The sequence below is a fragment of the Pseudophryne corroboree genome, chromosome 5, assembly GCF_028390025.1.
Source record: "Pseudophryne corroboree isolate aPseCor3 chromosome 5, aPseCor3.hap2, whole genome shotgun sequence".
Taxonomy (NCBI): Eukaryota; Metazoa; Chordata; class Amphibia; order Anura; family Myobatrachidae; genus Pseudophryne; species Pseudophryne corroboree.
Window position 1 is genome coordinate 718,989,147 of NC_086448.1, and position 15,704 is coordinate 719,004,850.

General features: G+C 47.1%; 1 protein-coding gene across 1 annotated transcript in view; it reads right to left on the bottom strand.

The window, feature by feature from the left end:
* Positions 1-220: 220 nt before the first annotated feature.
* Positions 221-15,704, bottom strand: part of GDAP1 (ganglioside induced differentiation associated protein 1) — a 53,978-nt gene continuing 38,494 nt past the window's right edge. Inside the window, exons 3-6 of the mRNA XM_063923973.1 lie at positions 14,318-14,491; positions 8,827-8,921; positions 1,300-1,414; positions 221-751 (exon numbers count right to left, since the gene is read on the bottom strand). Coding sequence (XP_063780043.1) covers positions 366-751; positions 1,300-1,414; positions 8,827-8,921; positions 14,318-14,491 — 770 coding nt within the window. The 3' untranslated portion in view covers positions 221-365. The remainder of the gene's footprint in view (positions 752-1,299; positions 1,415-8,826; positions 8,922-14,317; positions 14,492-15,704) is intronic.

Below are 15,704 nucleotides of genomic sequence, written 5' to 3' on the forward strand. Positions count from 1 at the left end.
TGTGGCAGATGTGCAGACATCACAAGATGATTGAGGTACGTGTATGTCAGGAATGATTATGTTTGTACAAACTATAGGGGCAGATGTATTAAGCCTGGAGAAGGGATAAATAAGTGATGAAGCACTGATAAGCGCAAGGTGATAACGCACCAGCCAATCAGCTTCTAACTGTAATTTTCCAAATCCATAATGATTGGCTGGTGCGTTATCACCTTGCACTTATCACTGCTTTACCACTTCTTTATCCTTTCTCCAGGTTAATACATCTGCCCCTATATTCTTTGCCATAATATTCTCCTATATTCATCTGTTTTTACAATATACCTTCTAATAAGGGGACGAGCCACAAAACATTTTACAGTGTACTAAAAAAAGTATTTTGACTTAATGGACGAGAAGACGTTGAACAGTCTTTTTCTAACGCACATGAAACAAATATATCCTGTTCCCGCCAACAATCCTATCATCAGGGTTGTACCAAGAATAGAAGGGGCTCGTTTTCGGGCCACGCGGAACGCAGTTGGCAACACTGCAGAAATTAAAATATTGTTGACGTTTCCGAGCACTTGATTAAAAGTCTTTCTTTGTAGGATGCGTTCGTAATACGCCTCCAAATTAGGTCGTTTTCCATTCCCCCAGTTTCTCCTGGCAAATCCAAGAAACTTCAGTCGGTGGAGAGTGACCGCTAATGACACATCTGCCAGACTGAAGAACTGTCCACACAGCCAGGACTCACTGCCTGCACCTTCCTCTGTATACAACAGAAATAATAAAGTTAATTGAGACTTTTTTTTTTTTTTTTTTGCAGATACATTGTCATTGTTTAGCTAGACTGCATAGTGCACAAGTGACATGGTGACCCTGCTCTACAGGGCGATACCATTTAAAGTATGTCCGTTCCATGGCTGGCTCCCTCTAGAATTCACAGTACACCTTCATATGTGACTATCATATGGTATTCTAGATCAGACCTGGCCAACCTGTGGCTCTCCGGCTGTTGTGAAACTACACATCCCAGCATGCCATGCCCCAGTTTTAGCATTCCATAATAGCAAAACTGTTTAAGGTCATGCTGGGACTTGTAGTTTCAAAACAGCTGGAGAGCCACTGGTTGGCCAGGCCTGTTCTGTATGGTTTCTTACTGTACTTATTACTCTTATATATATGCAAACATATTCATATTTACATTGAAGACAATGCTGCATTTGTGCTTGCATTTTGTCATACAGTGATTTAAAAAAAAAAAAAAACTACAATAACACACACAATTTAACATTTCAAACTAATGAGCTCTCTGACCTGGTGTTTCTTCACTTCGTCTCTGTAATTCAGTTTCAACCTGATCCAGGACTTTTTCCAGCTCATCAAGTATTTTCTTCAAGTACTTTATGTTATCATGCTCCATCAATTTAGTCTATAAAAACAATTTATCAGCACATTATCAACAAAACTGGAAATGATCAGTAAATAAATGCTAAGAAATTGTGATCTCGAGTTTACAGGGAAATTTTCAGACCCTATGAGCGAGATGTAATAGGCAGAACAAGAGAGGGGTTCAATATCAAAGTTGCGCAGGGGCTGCTAATGTGTTCAGTGGAAAAGAGTATCACCCTCACTCCAAATACAAGTTACAGAAAAAGGCAAACCTCCACACAAAAGCCACACAATACTTAATAATGTTCACAGTCCTTCTATTCAGAAGATATCCACTGGACCTCTGATGTATTGTTTTCTTAACACCTCAAATAAAACACAAATCACAGTATAATACGATGTTGTGCCTTCAAATTCTTCACATGGAAAAGTTGTATATTCGTACCAAATCGCGCGGTCTGTCAAATTTATTGGCAGACAAACTCACTTCAAGGGGCGGATCTGAGCCGTGTTGCTATGAATGAATCACCATTGTTCCCCGTCTTTACTCCTTGTTACTCCATATGACATAAAAAAGAAAACTTTCCATAGTGTAAAACTGTACAGAATATTTAATATTAAAAACAAGCATAAACTTTGTGTACCAAAAGCAATAATTTAATGTTAAATAGACATGAAACAATTTAAGATACAATACACATGGTGAGACTCCTACCGGATAGTAATGTCCACTAACAAAAGTAGACAAACAAGGCTCGAACCATGGAGGATAACAGGCGTTCCTGGAAATCATCCAAACGATCCTTCGGTCAGCTTTCCACCATCTGTAGCTCTTTCCTTACCAACGCGTTTCAATACAGTTGTATCTTTTTCAAGGCATGAGGAAAGTCCCACAGATGGGGGAATTTATACCCCTACACATTAAATTTCTATATACATAAAACCAGTTCTGGAGCAACTGTCCTGAATCCCTATCCATAATACATGTAGAAATAACTCCGCTTTTAAGTCCAGACCACATTCTCTAGAATTCCTTTCACATCACATCCTGTTTATAATGCTACAGAAAGCCCGCCAAAAAACATATCCTGGAAGTGTCCTTTACAGTAAGATCTCCCCACTGGAAGTCCTCTGTGCATAATTCAATTCTGTCCCCATCGAATGAGAGCAGCCGAGGATCTAAAAGCCGCAACCATAAGTTCACTGCCGTGACCGGAAGTATGATGCCGCTTCCAGATATCGGCTGTGTTTCCCTTTATCTCAGTTTGATTGTAAAGGACACTTCCAGGATATGTTTTTTGGCGGGCTTTCTGTACCATTATAAACAGGATGTGATGTGAAAAGAATTCTAGAGAATGTGGCATGGACTTAAAAGTGGAGTTGTTTCTACTTATTATGGATAGGGATTCAGGACAGTTGCTCCAGAACTGGTTTTGTGTATATAGAAATTTAATGTGTAGGGGTAAAAATTACCCCATCTGTGGGACTTTCCTCATGCCTTGAAAAAGATACAACTGTATTGAAACGCGTTGGTGAGGAAAGAGCTACAGATGGTGGAAAGCTGACCAAAGGATCGTTTGGACGATTTCCAGGGACGCTTGTTATCCTCCATGGTTCAAGCCTTGTTTGTCTACTTTTGTTAGTGGACATTACCATCCGGTAGGAGTTTCACCATGTGTATTGTGTCTTAAATTTTTTCATGTCTATTTTTCTTCCTGTAATCAGTAGACTATTGTTTTTGGTACGCATAGTTTATGCTTGCTTTTAATAATAAATATTCTGTACAGTTTACACTATGGAAAGTTTTCTTTTTTATGTCATTTGGAGTAACAAGGAGTAAAGACGGGGAACAACGGTGATTCATTCATAGCAACACGGCTAAGATCCGCCCCTTGAAGCAAGTTTGTCTGGCAATAAATTAGACAGACCACGCCATTTGGTACGAGAAGTAATAGGGTCCGAGTTTGCTGGAGGGGCGGGATGCTGGCCGATCTCGGATGTTTTTACAAAGGGGCAAGACCCATCAGGCGACAAGTGTACACCCACAGTACTGGTAAAGGACCTGTCAGACGGCCACTGTACACTCACTGTACTGGACCAGTGGCCGCCTGACAGGTCCTGTACCAGTACAGTGACTGTCTTACAGATTCTGTACCAGCACAATGAGTGTACACTGGCCGCCTAACGGGTCCTGTACCAGTACTGTGAGTGTACAGTGGCCGTCTGAAAGGTCCTGTACCAGTGCTGTAGGTGTACACTAGCTGTCTAATGAGTCCTGTACTGGTACTGTGGGTGTACACTGGCCGTCTGACAGGTCCTATACCAGCACAGTGAGTATACAGTGGCCGCCTGAAAGGTCCTGTACCAGTACTGTGGGTGTACACTGGCCACCTGACAGGTCCTGTACCAGTACTGTGGGTGTACACTGGCCGCCTGACAGGTCCTGTACCAGTACTGTGGGTGTACACTGGCCGCCTGACAGGTCCTGTACCAGTACTGTGGGTGTACACTGGCCGCCTGACGGGTCCTATACCTGTACTGTGAGTGTACAGTGACTGTCTGACAGGTCCTGTACCAGTGCTGTAGGTGTACACTGGCTGTCTGATGGGTCCTGTACCAGTAAAGTGATTGTACAGTGGCCGTCTTACAGGTCCTGTACCAGTGCTGAAGGTGTACACTGGCTGTCTGATGGGTCCTGTACCAGTAAAGTGATTGTACAGTGGCCGTCTTACAGGTCCTGTACCAGTGCTGAAGGTGTACACTGGCTGTCTGATGGGTCCTGTACCAGTAAAGTGATTGTACAGTGGCCGTCTTACAGGTCCTGTACCAGTGCTGTAGGTGTACACTGGCTGTCTGATGGGTCCTGTATGAGTAAAGTGATTGTACAGTGGCCGCCTGACAGGTCCTGTACCAGTAATGTAGGTGTACACTGGCTGTCTGATGGGTGCTGTACCAGTACAGTGATTATACAGTGGCGATCTGACGAGCAGGGGTGTATCTTCCTATTGGCCAGGATGGCACTTGCCAGGGGCGCCGGCCAAGAGGAGGGCGCTGCCCGGCAGTGCCACCCGTGCCAGGGGGTAGAATGACATAGTAGTTCTCACTGAGTTCATCCCTTAGCAGTGCTCATCCACTGCTGAACTCTCAGTAGCTTATTGCACTCTGACACTCTCTGTGACTACAGTCACAATGATGGTGAATATAGCCAGGGAGCCGGGCACTTCCAAGTATGGGGAGGGGGTGAGGCACCTCCTCTTCCTCATCCGCTCCCCTTCTCATTGGTCCCACTCGGTCTGTCACCAAACAGCAGCCACTACAATCAGCACCAGTCAGCAGTGCAGCATGAGCATACCTGTACATTTTCTGCGGTACCGTAGCTGCACTGCATGGTCTATCCTGGCAGTCTGGATCACAGCTTACAAAGAGCTCTGTATGGAGAGGTATCTAGACCAGTGACTGCCTGTCCAGCTGTGTTGAGACTACAAGTCCCAGCACACCTTGTCAATTGGATTTGCTGGGACATGTAGTGCAATCACACCTAGAGAGGGGTTTTTAACTGTATGCATGTGTGCATATATCCCCTCGGTGTCCCTGTCCGCACCCTCCTTGTAATTCCCCCTTAGTGTCACTGCCCGTACCATCCCTCTAACTGCCCCTTCAGTGACCCTGCCCATACACTCCCATAATTCCCTCTCAGTATCCCTACCCGCACCCTAACCATAATTCCCCCTCAGTGTCCCTACCCGCACCCTCCCCGTAATTCCCTCTCAGTGTCCCTACCCGCACCCTAATCGTAATTCCCTGTCAGTGTCCCTACCCGCACCCTCCCCGTAATTCCCTCAGTGTCCCTGCCTGCGCACTCCTCGTAATTCCCCCTCAGTGTCCCTGCCTGCACACTCCTCGTAATTCCCCCTCAGTCTCCCTGCCTGCACCCTCCCCGTAATTCCCTCCCAGTGTCCCTACCCGCACCCTAATCGTAATTCCCTCTCAGTGTCCCTACCCGCACCCTCCCCGTAATTCCCTCAGTGTCCCTGCCTGCGCACTCCTCGTAATTCCCCCTCAGTGTCCCTGCCTGCGCACTCCTCGTAATTCCCCCTCAGTGTCCCTGCCTGCACACTCCTCGTAATTCCCCCTCAGTCTCCCTGCCAGCACCCTCCTCATAATTCCCTCTGTGTCCCTACGAGCACTCTAACCGTAATTCCCTCTTAGTTTCTCTGCCTGCACCCTCCCCGTAATTCCCTCTCATTGTCCATACCCGCACCCTCCCCGTAATTCCCTCTCATTGTCCATACCCGCACCCTAACCGTAATTCCCCCTCAGTGTTCCTGCCTGCACACTCCTCGTAATTCCCCCTCAGTCTCCCTGCCTGCACCCTCCCCGTAATTTCATCTCAGTGTCCCTGCCCGCACCCTCCTCGTAATTCCTCCTCAGTGTTCCTGCCAGCACCCTCCCCGTAATTCCATCTCAGTGTCTCAGCCCGCACCCTCCCCGTAATTCCTCTTCAGCAGGGCCTTAACTAGGTGTGTGCCAGCGGTACCTGGCACACAGCGCACATGCAATGTGGGCGCAGTACAGCTGGTAACACCCATAGTTCCACAATGCAATGTGAGCCTGCGGTAGTTAAAGTGCAGCCGCGGGCAGTAAAGCCCTGCCCCCACCCTCAGAAACCAGAGCTTACAGTACAGCCAGACCACTCGCCCCCCCTCCACCAGAGGTTATAATGAGTCGCGGCAATACTGCCCGATCCCCTCCGCTGCCGCCACCGTAGGTTCAAAGTGAGCTGCGGGTTGCTGTAGTGCCCGATCCTCCCCTCACCTCGCACCCGCTCCTGCCAGTTACAATGCAGTGCATACAATGGCAACCCGGCAGTCACGTCCTCCCCCTCCTACCTGGAGGTTACAGTGACAATCTTCTGCACTCCTGTAGACCTGTACTCCCAGAGGACATGCCGGCTAAAAATCTCTAGATCTACAACCACACACAGCGGCAGTGAGCGGCCAGCGAGATCCTGGACTGCACCTAAGCAGCCCCTCTGCCCCAGCCTCTGCTTGTCAGTGAGTGGCCTGGTCTCCGGGCAATGGATTGACAGTGTCCCATGAGATCAGGATCATGCAGCAGCCACACAACTACAACTGGGTGAACAGAACAGCAGCAAGTGGTGGGGACTCTTCATGTTGGCCGTTAGAAAGTTGAGAGGAGAGAAGTGCCTGTGTCCTCATTCTGTGGAACCACAAGTCCCATCATGCACTGACAGACATTACATGATAGAGCATGCTTGGACTTGTGGTTCCACCATAGCTGGAGAGCAGACATTGCCTACCTCCGAGTTCTCATGATTTTTGTACAGGGCCGTAGCTAAGTGTGTGCCGAATGTTCTCGGCCCACAGTACATAGGCACTGAGGACAGAGAACTGGCACGTAATGTGTAAAAGGGAGCTCTGCCTGCTGTAACGTGTAAAAGGGAGCTCTGCCTGCCGTAATGTGTAAAAGGGAGCTCTGCCTGCCGTACCGTGTAAAAGGGAGCTCTGCCTGCCGTAATGTGTAAAAGGGAGCTCTGCCTGCCGTAACGTGTAAAAGGGAGCTCTGCCTGCAGTAATGTGTAAAAGGGGGCTCTGCCTGCAGTAATGTGTAAAAGGGGGCTCTACCTGCCGTAACTTGTAATAGGGGCTCTACCTGCCGTAATGTGTAAAAGGGGCTCTACCTGGAATAATGTGTAAAATGGGGCTCTACCTGACATGATGTGTGTAAATGATGTCATTTGATTAATGGAGACCACTGTGCAGCATAATATGAATTGGTAATATTTTGTGGCCACGCCCCTTCCACATAAAATCACACCCATATAGTTTTGGCGCACACCTACAGCGCGCACTGGCCCTATTTTAAATATGAAGGGGGGGGGGGTGCTGAGCCTGTTTCTTGCACACAGCGCTAAAATGTCTAGTTACGGCACTGCTCCTCAGTGTCCCTGTCCACACCCTCCCTGTAATTGTCCCTCAGTGTCCCTGCCTGCACCCTCCCCATAATTCCATCTCAGTTTCCCTGCCCGCACACCCTTTGTAATCTCTCCTCAGTGTCCCTGCCTGCACCCTCCATGTAATTCTCCCTCAGTGTTCCTGACCTCAGTTTCCCTGTGACTCCCCCCTCAGTGTCCCTGCCGCACACTCCTGTAATTCCCTCTCAGTGTCCCTTCCCGCACCCTCCCTGTAATTGTCCCTCAGTGTCCCTGACCTCAGCCTCCCTGTAGCCCCTCCCTCTCATTTTCCCTACCCGAACCCTCCCTGTAATTCCCCCTTAGTGTCCTTGACCTCCGTCTCCCTGAGACTCCCCGCTCAGTGTCCCTGCCCACACCCTCCTGTAATTCCACCTCAGTGTCCCTGCCTGTACCCTCCCTGTAATTTCCCCTCAGTGTCCCTGCCCACACCCTACCTGTAATTGCCCCTCAGTGTCCCTGACCTCAGCCTCCCTGTAGCTTCTCCCTCTCATTTTCCCTACCCGAACCCTCCCTGTAATTCCCCCTTAAGTGTCCCTGACCTCCGTCTCCCTGAGACTCCCCGCTCAGTGTCCCTGCCTGTACCCTCCCTGTAATTTCCCCTCAGTGTCCCTGCCCACACCCTCCCTGTAATTTCCCCTCAGTGTCCCTGCCCACACCCTCCCTGTAATTGCCCCTCAGTGTCCCTGACCTCAGCCTCCCTGTAGCCCCTCCCTCTCATTTTCCCTACCCGAACCCTCCCTGTAATTCCCCCCTAGTGTCCCTGACCTCCTTCTCCCTGAGACTCCCCGCTCTGTGTCCCTGCCCACACCCTCCTGTAATTCCACCTCAGTGTCACCCCCTGTACCCTCCCTGTAATTTCCCCTCAGTGTCCCTGCCCACACCCTCCCTGTAATTGCCCCTCAGTGTCCCTGACCTCAGCCTCCCTGTAAGCCGCCCGCCTCATTGTCCCTGACCTCACCCTCCCTGTAACTCCCCCCTCTGTGTCCCTGGGTGGGGGAAGTGGGGGGCGCCAGTTCCTTACTTTGCCAGGGGCGCTCAGACCCCTAGATACACCTCTGCTGACTGGTCCTGTATGAGTACAGTGATTGTACAGTGGCTGTCTGACGGGTCCTATACCAGCACAGTGAGTGTACAGTGGCCGGCTGACAGGTCCTGTACCAGTAATGTAGGTGTACACAGGCTGTCTGATGGGTCCTGTACCAGTACAGTGAGAGTTTTGAGGCAAGTTTAAAGGTCATGTGACAGTGAGGACGTTTAATTCACTTGTCTTGGGAAAGTGTGGGATTTGTGAGCCACTTACATATCCTGTTATAGTACCGTTGGAATTTTACAGTTCAGTGAGGTTCAGACAACCTACTACATATGTTTCCATGGTGTCTATCTAACATACACCTATTTAGCAATATTAAACGCCTCGCTTGGTGACAGGTCCACTTTATATAACGTAATTAACTTACCTTTAGGCGTTTTTGTTTTGCAATGTAAGCATCTTCAAGATCTGGATTTTCTTCAGCAAGTCTTTTAAGCTCTGATTCTGTGCTGCCTATTTGAGCTGAAGGGCGAAAGAGACAAATAATCTGAGTTTAGAAATAAATTACCACTTATCACTTATATCTTTAAATTATTCATCTAAAACTGAACTCTGGTCTATTCCAATACATAATCATAGGCCATAGGTCACCCAAGGCACAAATGCACATCTAATCAGTGTACTGCAATGTGCTCATACTGTAGGTGCACCTTCTGCTCTTACATGCAGTCCATTTTGTTTACCTATAAGATATATGGTATGATACAGTATGTCATTCTGACATGGATTGGTATGATATATCTTATGCATTGCATAGTGTTTACAACCAAATGCACATGCATGGCGGTCGTTCATCGCATCTTCACATCTCATGTGCTGCACATTAGATGGAACGAAGGCATGCAGTTACATGCATGCTGTAATGACACACTGCGCCTTCGTACACCGGCTCATGCAGTGTGTACAGCACGTGCGATGTATCGTTACATTGCATCTTGCCGTCAGCTGGGTCGCACATCGAGCAGCAATTAACCAGCTTAACATTAGACATCAAAGTAAAAGCAAATAGCATGCTTCTTTCAAGTGTCAGATAAGTGCATTACAGCAGCATTATGCTCAAAACTAATAAGGTTGCAAGTGTCCAATGTCTGCCAAGTAGTATTTATTTAGCTTAAAGGGTTTATCAATATTTGCAGATCCTCCCTCTTTATGCCCTGCTACCCTATATAGGTAATAGTTGGGTGTTTCTCCCCAAGCCATTACTTCAAGCTGGGAACTGGACTGGAGGAATCTTCTGCTATTTCCAGCTCAGGAGAATTGCAAAGGCTGCCTTGTGGCACTGTGAGGCTCCTGGCTTCACATGATGGTAAGGGTACCAGGTGAGGGATATTCACATGATGGTAAGGGTACCAGGTGAGAAATATTCACTTGATGGTAAGGGTACCATGAAAGGGATAGTCACATGATGGTAAGGGTACAGGTGAGGGATAGTCACATGATGGTTAGGGTACCATACGAGGGATATTCACATGATGGTAAGGGTAACTGGAGAGGGATATTTACATGATGGTAAGGGTACCAGGCGAGGTATAGTCACATGATGGTAAGGGTACCAGGCGAGGGATATTGACATGATGGTAAGGGTACCAGGTGAGGGATATTCACATGATGGTAAGGGTTCCAGGTGAGAAATATTCACTTGATGGTAAGGGTACCATGAAAGGGATAGTCACATGATGGAGATGGTAAGGGTGCCATGAGAAGGATAGTCACATGACTGTAAGGGTACCATGAGACCTATAGTCACATGATGGTAAGGGTACCATGAGAGGGATAGTCACATGATGGTAAGGGTACCATGAGAGCTATAGTCACATAATGGTAAGGGTACCATGAGAGAGATATTCACATGATGGTAAGGGTACCATGCGAGGGGTATTCACATGATGGTAAGGGTACCAGGTGAGGAATATTTACATGATGGTAAGGGTACAGGTGAGGGATATTCATATGATGGTAAGGGTACTAGGTGAGGAATATTCACATGATGGTAAGTGTACCAGGTGAGGGATATTCACATTATGGTAAGGGTACCAAGAAAGGGATAGTCACATGATGGTAAGGGTAATTTGTGAGGGATATTCATTTGATGGTAAGGGTACCAGGTGAGGGATATTCACATGATGGTAAGGGTAATTTGTGAGGGATATTCACATGATGGTAAGGGTGCCAGGTGAGGGATATTCACATTATGGTAAGGGTACCAAGAAAGGGATAGTCACATGATAGTAAGGGTAATTTGTGAGGGATATTCACATGATGGTAAGGGTACCAGGTGAGGGATATTCACATGATGGTAAGGGTGCCAGGTGAGGGATATGCACATTATGGTAAGGGTACCAAGAAAGGGATAGTCACAAGATGGTAAGGGTACCATACGAGGGATATTCACATGATGGTAAGGGTAACTGGAGAGGGATATTCACATGATGGTAAGGGTACCAGGCGAGAGATATTCACATGATGGTAAGGGTACCCGGTGAGGGATATTCACATGATTGTAATGGTACCAGGCGAGGTATAGTCACATGATGGTAAGGGTACCTGGAGAGGGATATTGACATGATGGTAAGGGTACCAGGCGAGGGATATTCACATGATGGTAAGGGTAACTGGAGAGGGATATTCACATGATGGTATTGGTACCAGGCGAGGGATATTCACATGATGGTAATTGTACCAGGCGAGGTAAAGTCACATGATGGTAAGGGTACCTGGAGAGGTATATTCACATGATGGTAAGGGTACCATGAGAGCGATAGTCACATGATGGTAAGGGTACCATGAGAGGGATAGTCACATGATTGTAAGTGTACCATGAGAGCTATAGTCACATGATGGTAAGGGTACTAGGCGAAGGTTAGTCACATGATGGTAAGGGTACCATGAGAGCTATAGTCACATGATGGTAAGGGTAACATGGCGAGAGATATTCACATGATGGTAAGGGTACCATGAGAGAGATAGTCACAAGATGGTTAGGGTACCAATGCGAGGGGTATTCACATGATGGTAAGGGTACCAGGTGAGGGATATTTACATGATGGTAAGAGTACCAGGTGAGGGATATTCACATGATGTTAAGGGTACTAGGTGAGGAATATTCACATGATGGTAAGGGTACAGGCGAGGGACATTCACATGATGGTAAGGGTACCAGGTGAGGGATAGTCACATGATGGTAAGGGTACCAGGTGAGGGATATTCACATGATGGTAAGGGTGCCAGGTGAGGGATATTCACATTATGGTAAGGGTACCAAGAAAGGGATAGTCACATGATGGTAAAGGTACTAGGTGAGGAATATTCACATGATGGTAAGGGTACCAGGTGAGGGATATTCACATGATTATAAGGGTACCATGAAAGTTGTAGTCAGATGATGGTAAGGGTGCCATGAGAGGGATAGTCACATGATGGTAAGGGTACTAGGTGAGGAATATTCACATGATGGTACGGGTACAGGAGAGGGACATTCACATGATGGTAAGGGTACCAGGTGAGGGATATTCACATGATGGTAAGGGTAATTTGTGAGGGATATTCACATTATGGTCAGGGTTCCAGGTGAGGGATATTCACATGATGGTAAAAGTGCCAGGTGAGGGATAGTCACATGATGGTAAGGGTACCAAGAAAGTGATAGTCACATGATGATAAGGGTACTAGGTGAGTTATATTCACATGATGGTAAGGGTACCATGAGCTATAGTCAAATGATGGTAAGGGTACCATGAGAGGGTTAGTCACATGATGGTAAGGGTTCCATGAGAGCTATAGACACATGATGGTAAGGGTACCAGGCGAGGAATATTCACATGATGGTAAGGGTACCAGGCAAGAGATATTCACATGATGGTAAGGGTACCAGGCGAGGGATATTCACATAATGGTAAGGGTATCAGACAAGGTATAGTCACATGATGGAAAGGGTACCAAAAAAGGGATAGTCACATGATGGTAAGGGTACCATGAGAGGGATAGTCACATGATGGTAAGGGTACCATGATAGGGATAGTCACATGATGGTAAGTATACCATAAGAGCTATAGTCACATGATGGTAAGGGTACCAGGCGAGGGATAGTCACATGGTGGTAAGGGTACCATGAGAGGGATAGTCACATGATGATAAGGGTACCATGAAAGCTATAGTCACATGATGTTAAGGGTACCAGGTGAGGGATATTCACAAGATGGTAAAGGTACCAGGTGAGGGATAGTCACATGATGGTTAGGGTACTAGGTGAGGGATATTTACATGATGGTAAGGGTACCAGGTGAGGGATACTCACATGATGGTAAGGGTACCATACGATGGACAGTCACATTATGGTAAGGGTACCTGGTGAGGGATAGTCACATGATGGTAAGGGTACATAGGAAGGGATATTCACGTATTTCCTCCATGATGGTGCCATGGCATAAAATCTTCTACTAAGTACACTACCACTTGCTTAAATGGCACAGAAGATATCAATTCACCTCCTCTAGTTTATAAAACACAAATACAGTAAATGACTACTGCACTGAGAGAAGGAAGGGATAAAAAGCCCAGTATTTCGACTGGCACTTATTTCTAATGTGATTGAGTACAGGCATCAACCAACCCTCCTGCCTGCTTGAGCAGTGGTCTAAGGACAAGGACCTGATGGGCAAAAAATAACAATTTCAGCGTGATCGCTAAAAATAGTGTAGCCTCCTGCCGGCGGAGCCCGGCTGTACCCGCAGGAGGCCCGCAGCCATTTTTGTGATTGCAGCGGCTGCATGTGACGTCACGTAGCCGCTCCGATAACGCCCCCTGTTCGATTACCACCGCCCTCATTTTTAAGCAGTGCCCCCTGCCCCGCAAACGCCTCTGCCTGATTGACAGGTAGAGGCGTTCGCATTTTCTGCGGGGCCGCCCACAGTAAATGCGGGCGCATGCGCAGCACGGGCCCTGCGAATGCGCCCGAGAGGTGATCCTAAAAATTCCAGTTGCATCGCTATTTGCAGCTTGGGGTACACATAACTATTATTTTATTAATATTATAAATGTGTTTTTAGATGCTGCTTTTTTTAGTTAATCTCAAGGAATACATATGATTTACCGGCAGACAGGATAACGTCTGTCACTATACCGACAGTGACATCACATCTGTTGGAATCCCGGCAGCAAGTCCCCTCGTGGGCTCGCTATGCTCACCACGCTTCGGGCCCGCTGGCTCGCTTCGCTTGCCACAGGTTATATTCACACTCGGTTGGTGGTGTGGACCAATCGAGTGAGAATACACCGCATTTGTCAGGATTTTGTCCGGTGGCATGTCACAGGCTGTTGGGATTCCGGTGTCAGTCTCCTGAACGCCGGGATCACGACAGCCAGTATATTAACTGCATCCCAATCTCAATACTGTATCATTTTGATTGGGTCAAAATAAAATATAAAATAATGAGACAATTTTTCTATATATATATCCTGAGTAAAATATCTCTCATCTTGAGAGTAAATAGAGAACCAAACATCACTAAGTACATACCTAAATTTTGCAAGTGTCTCATATAGCTGCAATGGAACTACATATATTCAACCCCCCCCCCCCACGACCCCTCACCCCCCCCCCCCCCACCCCAACAAATAAATAAATCCTCTAAGAAGACTTTCCATGTGAAGAGCAATCACCTTTTAGAGAGGTTTTATTGGCCAACCCAATAGTATTGCAAAGGGATCATCATAAACTATCAAGCTCCTTTTGGGGGGCAGTATCCCAGCAGCAGGGCTAAAATAATCGAACTCAAAAACAAACAAACTACAGGTAGAGAACCAATGTTTTTATCTTATAAATATGGGAGATCTCTGCCATGTCTGCATTATATACTTACTGCGAATCCTTGATGTTGCATACGCTGGTATCATAGAGTCTACCGTTAGCTCCGGGTGTAGGATGCAGCCATGAGTATATGCATCCATGGGCAGTGAGTCCAGTAGCTCTCTGTAGTGTTGCACTCTGATAAAGTAGACGCTCCCCTCTTCTGGCACCAGTCTTGGTGTTTTCTCTGCAGAGAACAGGTACACGTCAACAAATAAACGCAACCAGATTCAATACTAAATGAACATAGAGAAAGAAAGATTGTGAGGTCACGCTGATGGATGTCATTTGTGTCCAAGGGGAACATTTACTAAGCAGTGATAAGAGCTGAGAAGTGAGCCAGTGGAGAAGTTGCCCCATCAACCAATCAGCAGCTCTGTATAATTTTACAGTATGCAAATTATAGATGCTACCTCAGTGCTGATTGGTTGCCATGGTTAACTTCTCCACTGGCTCACTTCTCCGCTCTTATCACTGTTTAGTAAATGTCCCCCTAAATCACAGGAGTAAAATGAGCCCCAGAGAAGGCAAATTTTGCTTATTAAGCAGAGCTGGCTGTATATACAATGTGTATCCAGTTCTGCATGGGTGGCATATGCGCAGGCAGGGTTCCCGGGGTGTACAGTAGTAATTGCATTGTGTATATGCCAGGCCATGTAAAAATAAGATTTTACTTACCGGTAAATCTATTTCTCGTAGTCCGTAGTGGATGCTGGGTACTCCGTAAGGACCATGGGGAATAGACGGGCTCCGCAGGAGACAGGGCACTTTAAGAAAGAATTAGGACTACTGGTGTGCACTGGCTCCTCCCTCTATACCCCTCCTCCAGACCTCAGTTAAGGAAACTGTGCCGGAAGAGCTGACAGTACAAGGAAAGGATTTTGGAATCCAGGGTAAGACTCATACCAGCCACACCAATCACACCGTATAACTCGTGATAAACTTACCCAGTCAACAGTATGAACAACAACAGAGCATCAGACAAACCTGATGCAACCATAACATAACCCTTATTTAAGCAATAACTATATACAAGTATTGCAGAAGAAGTCCGCACTTGGGACGGGCGCCCAGCATCCACTACGGACTACGAGAAATAGATTTACCGGTAAGTAAAATCTTATTTTCTCTAACGTCCTAGTGGATGCTGGGGACTCCGTAAGGACCATGGGGATTATACCAAAGCACCCAAACGAGCGGGAGAGTGCGGATGACTCTGCAGCACCGAATGAGCAAACTCAAGGTCCTCCTCAGCCAGGGTATCAAACTTGTAGAACTTTGCAAAGGTGTTTGAACCCGACCAAGTAGCTGCTCGGCAAAGCTGTAATGCCGAGACCCCTCGGGCAGCCGCCCAAGAAGAGCCCACCTTCCTTGTGGAATGGGCTTTTACTGATTTTGGA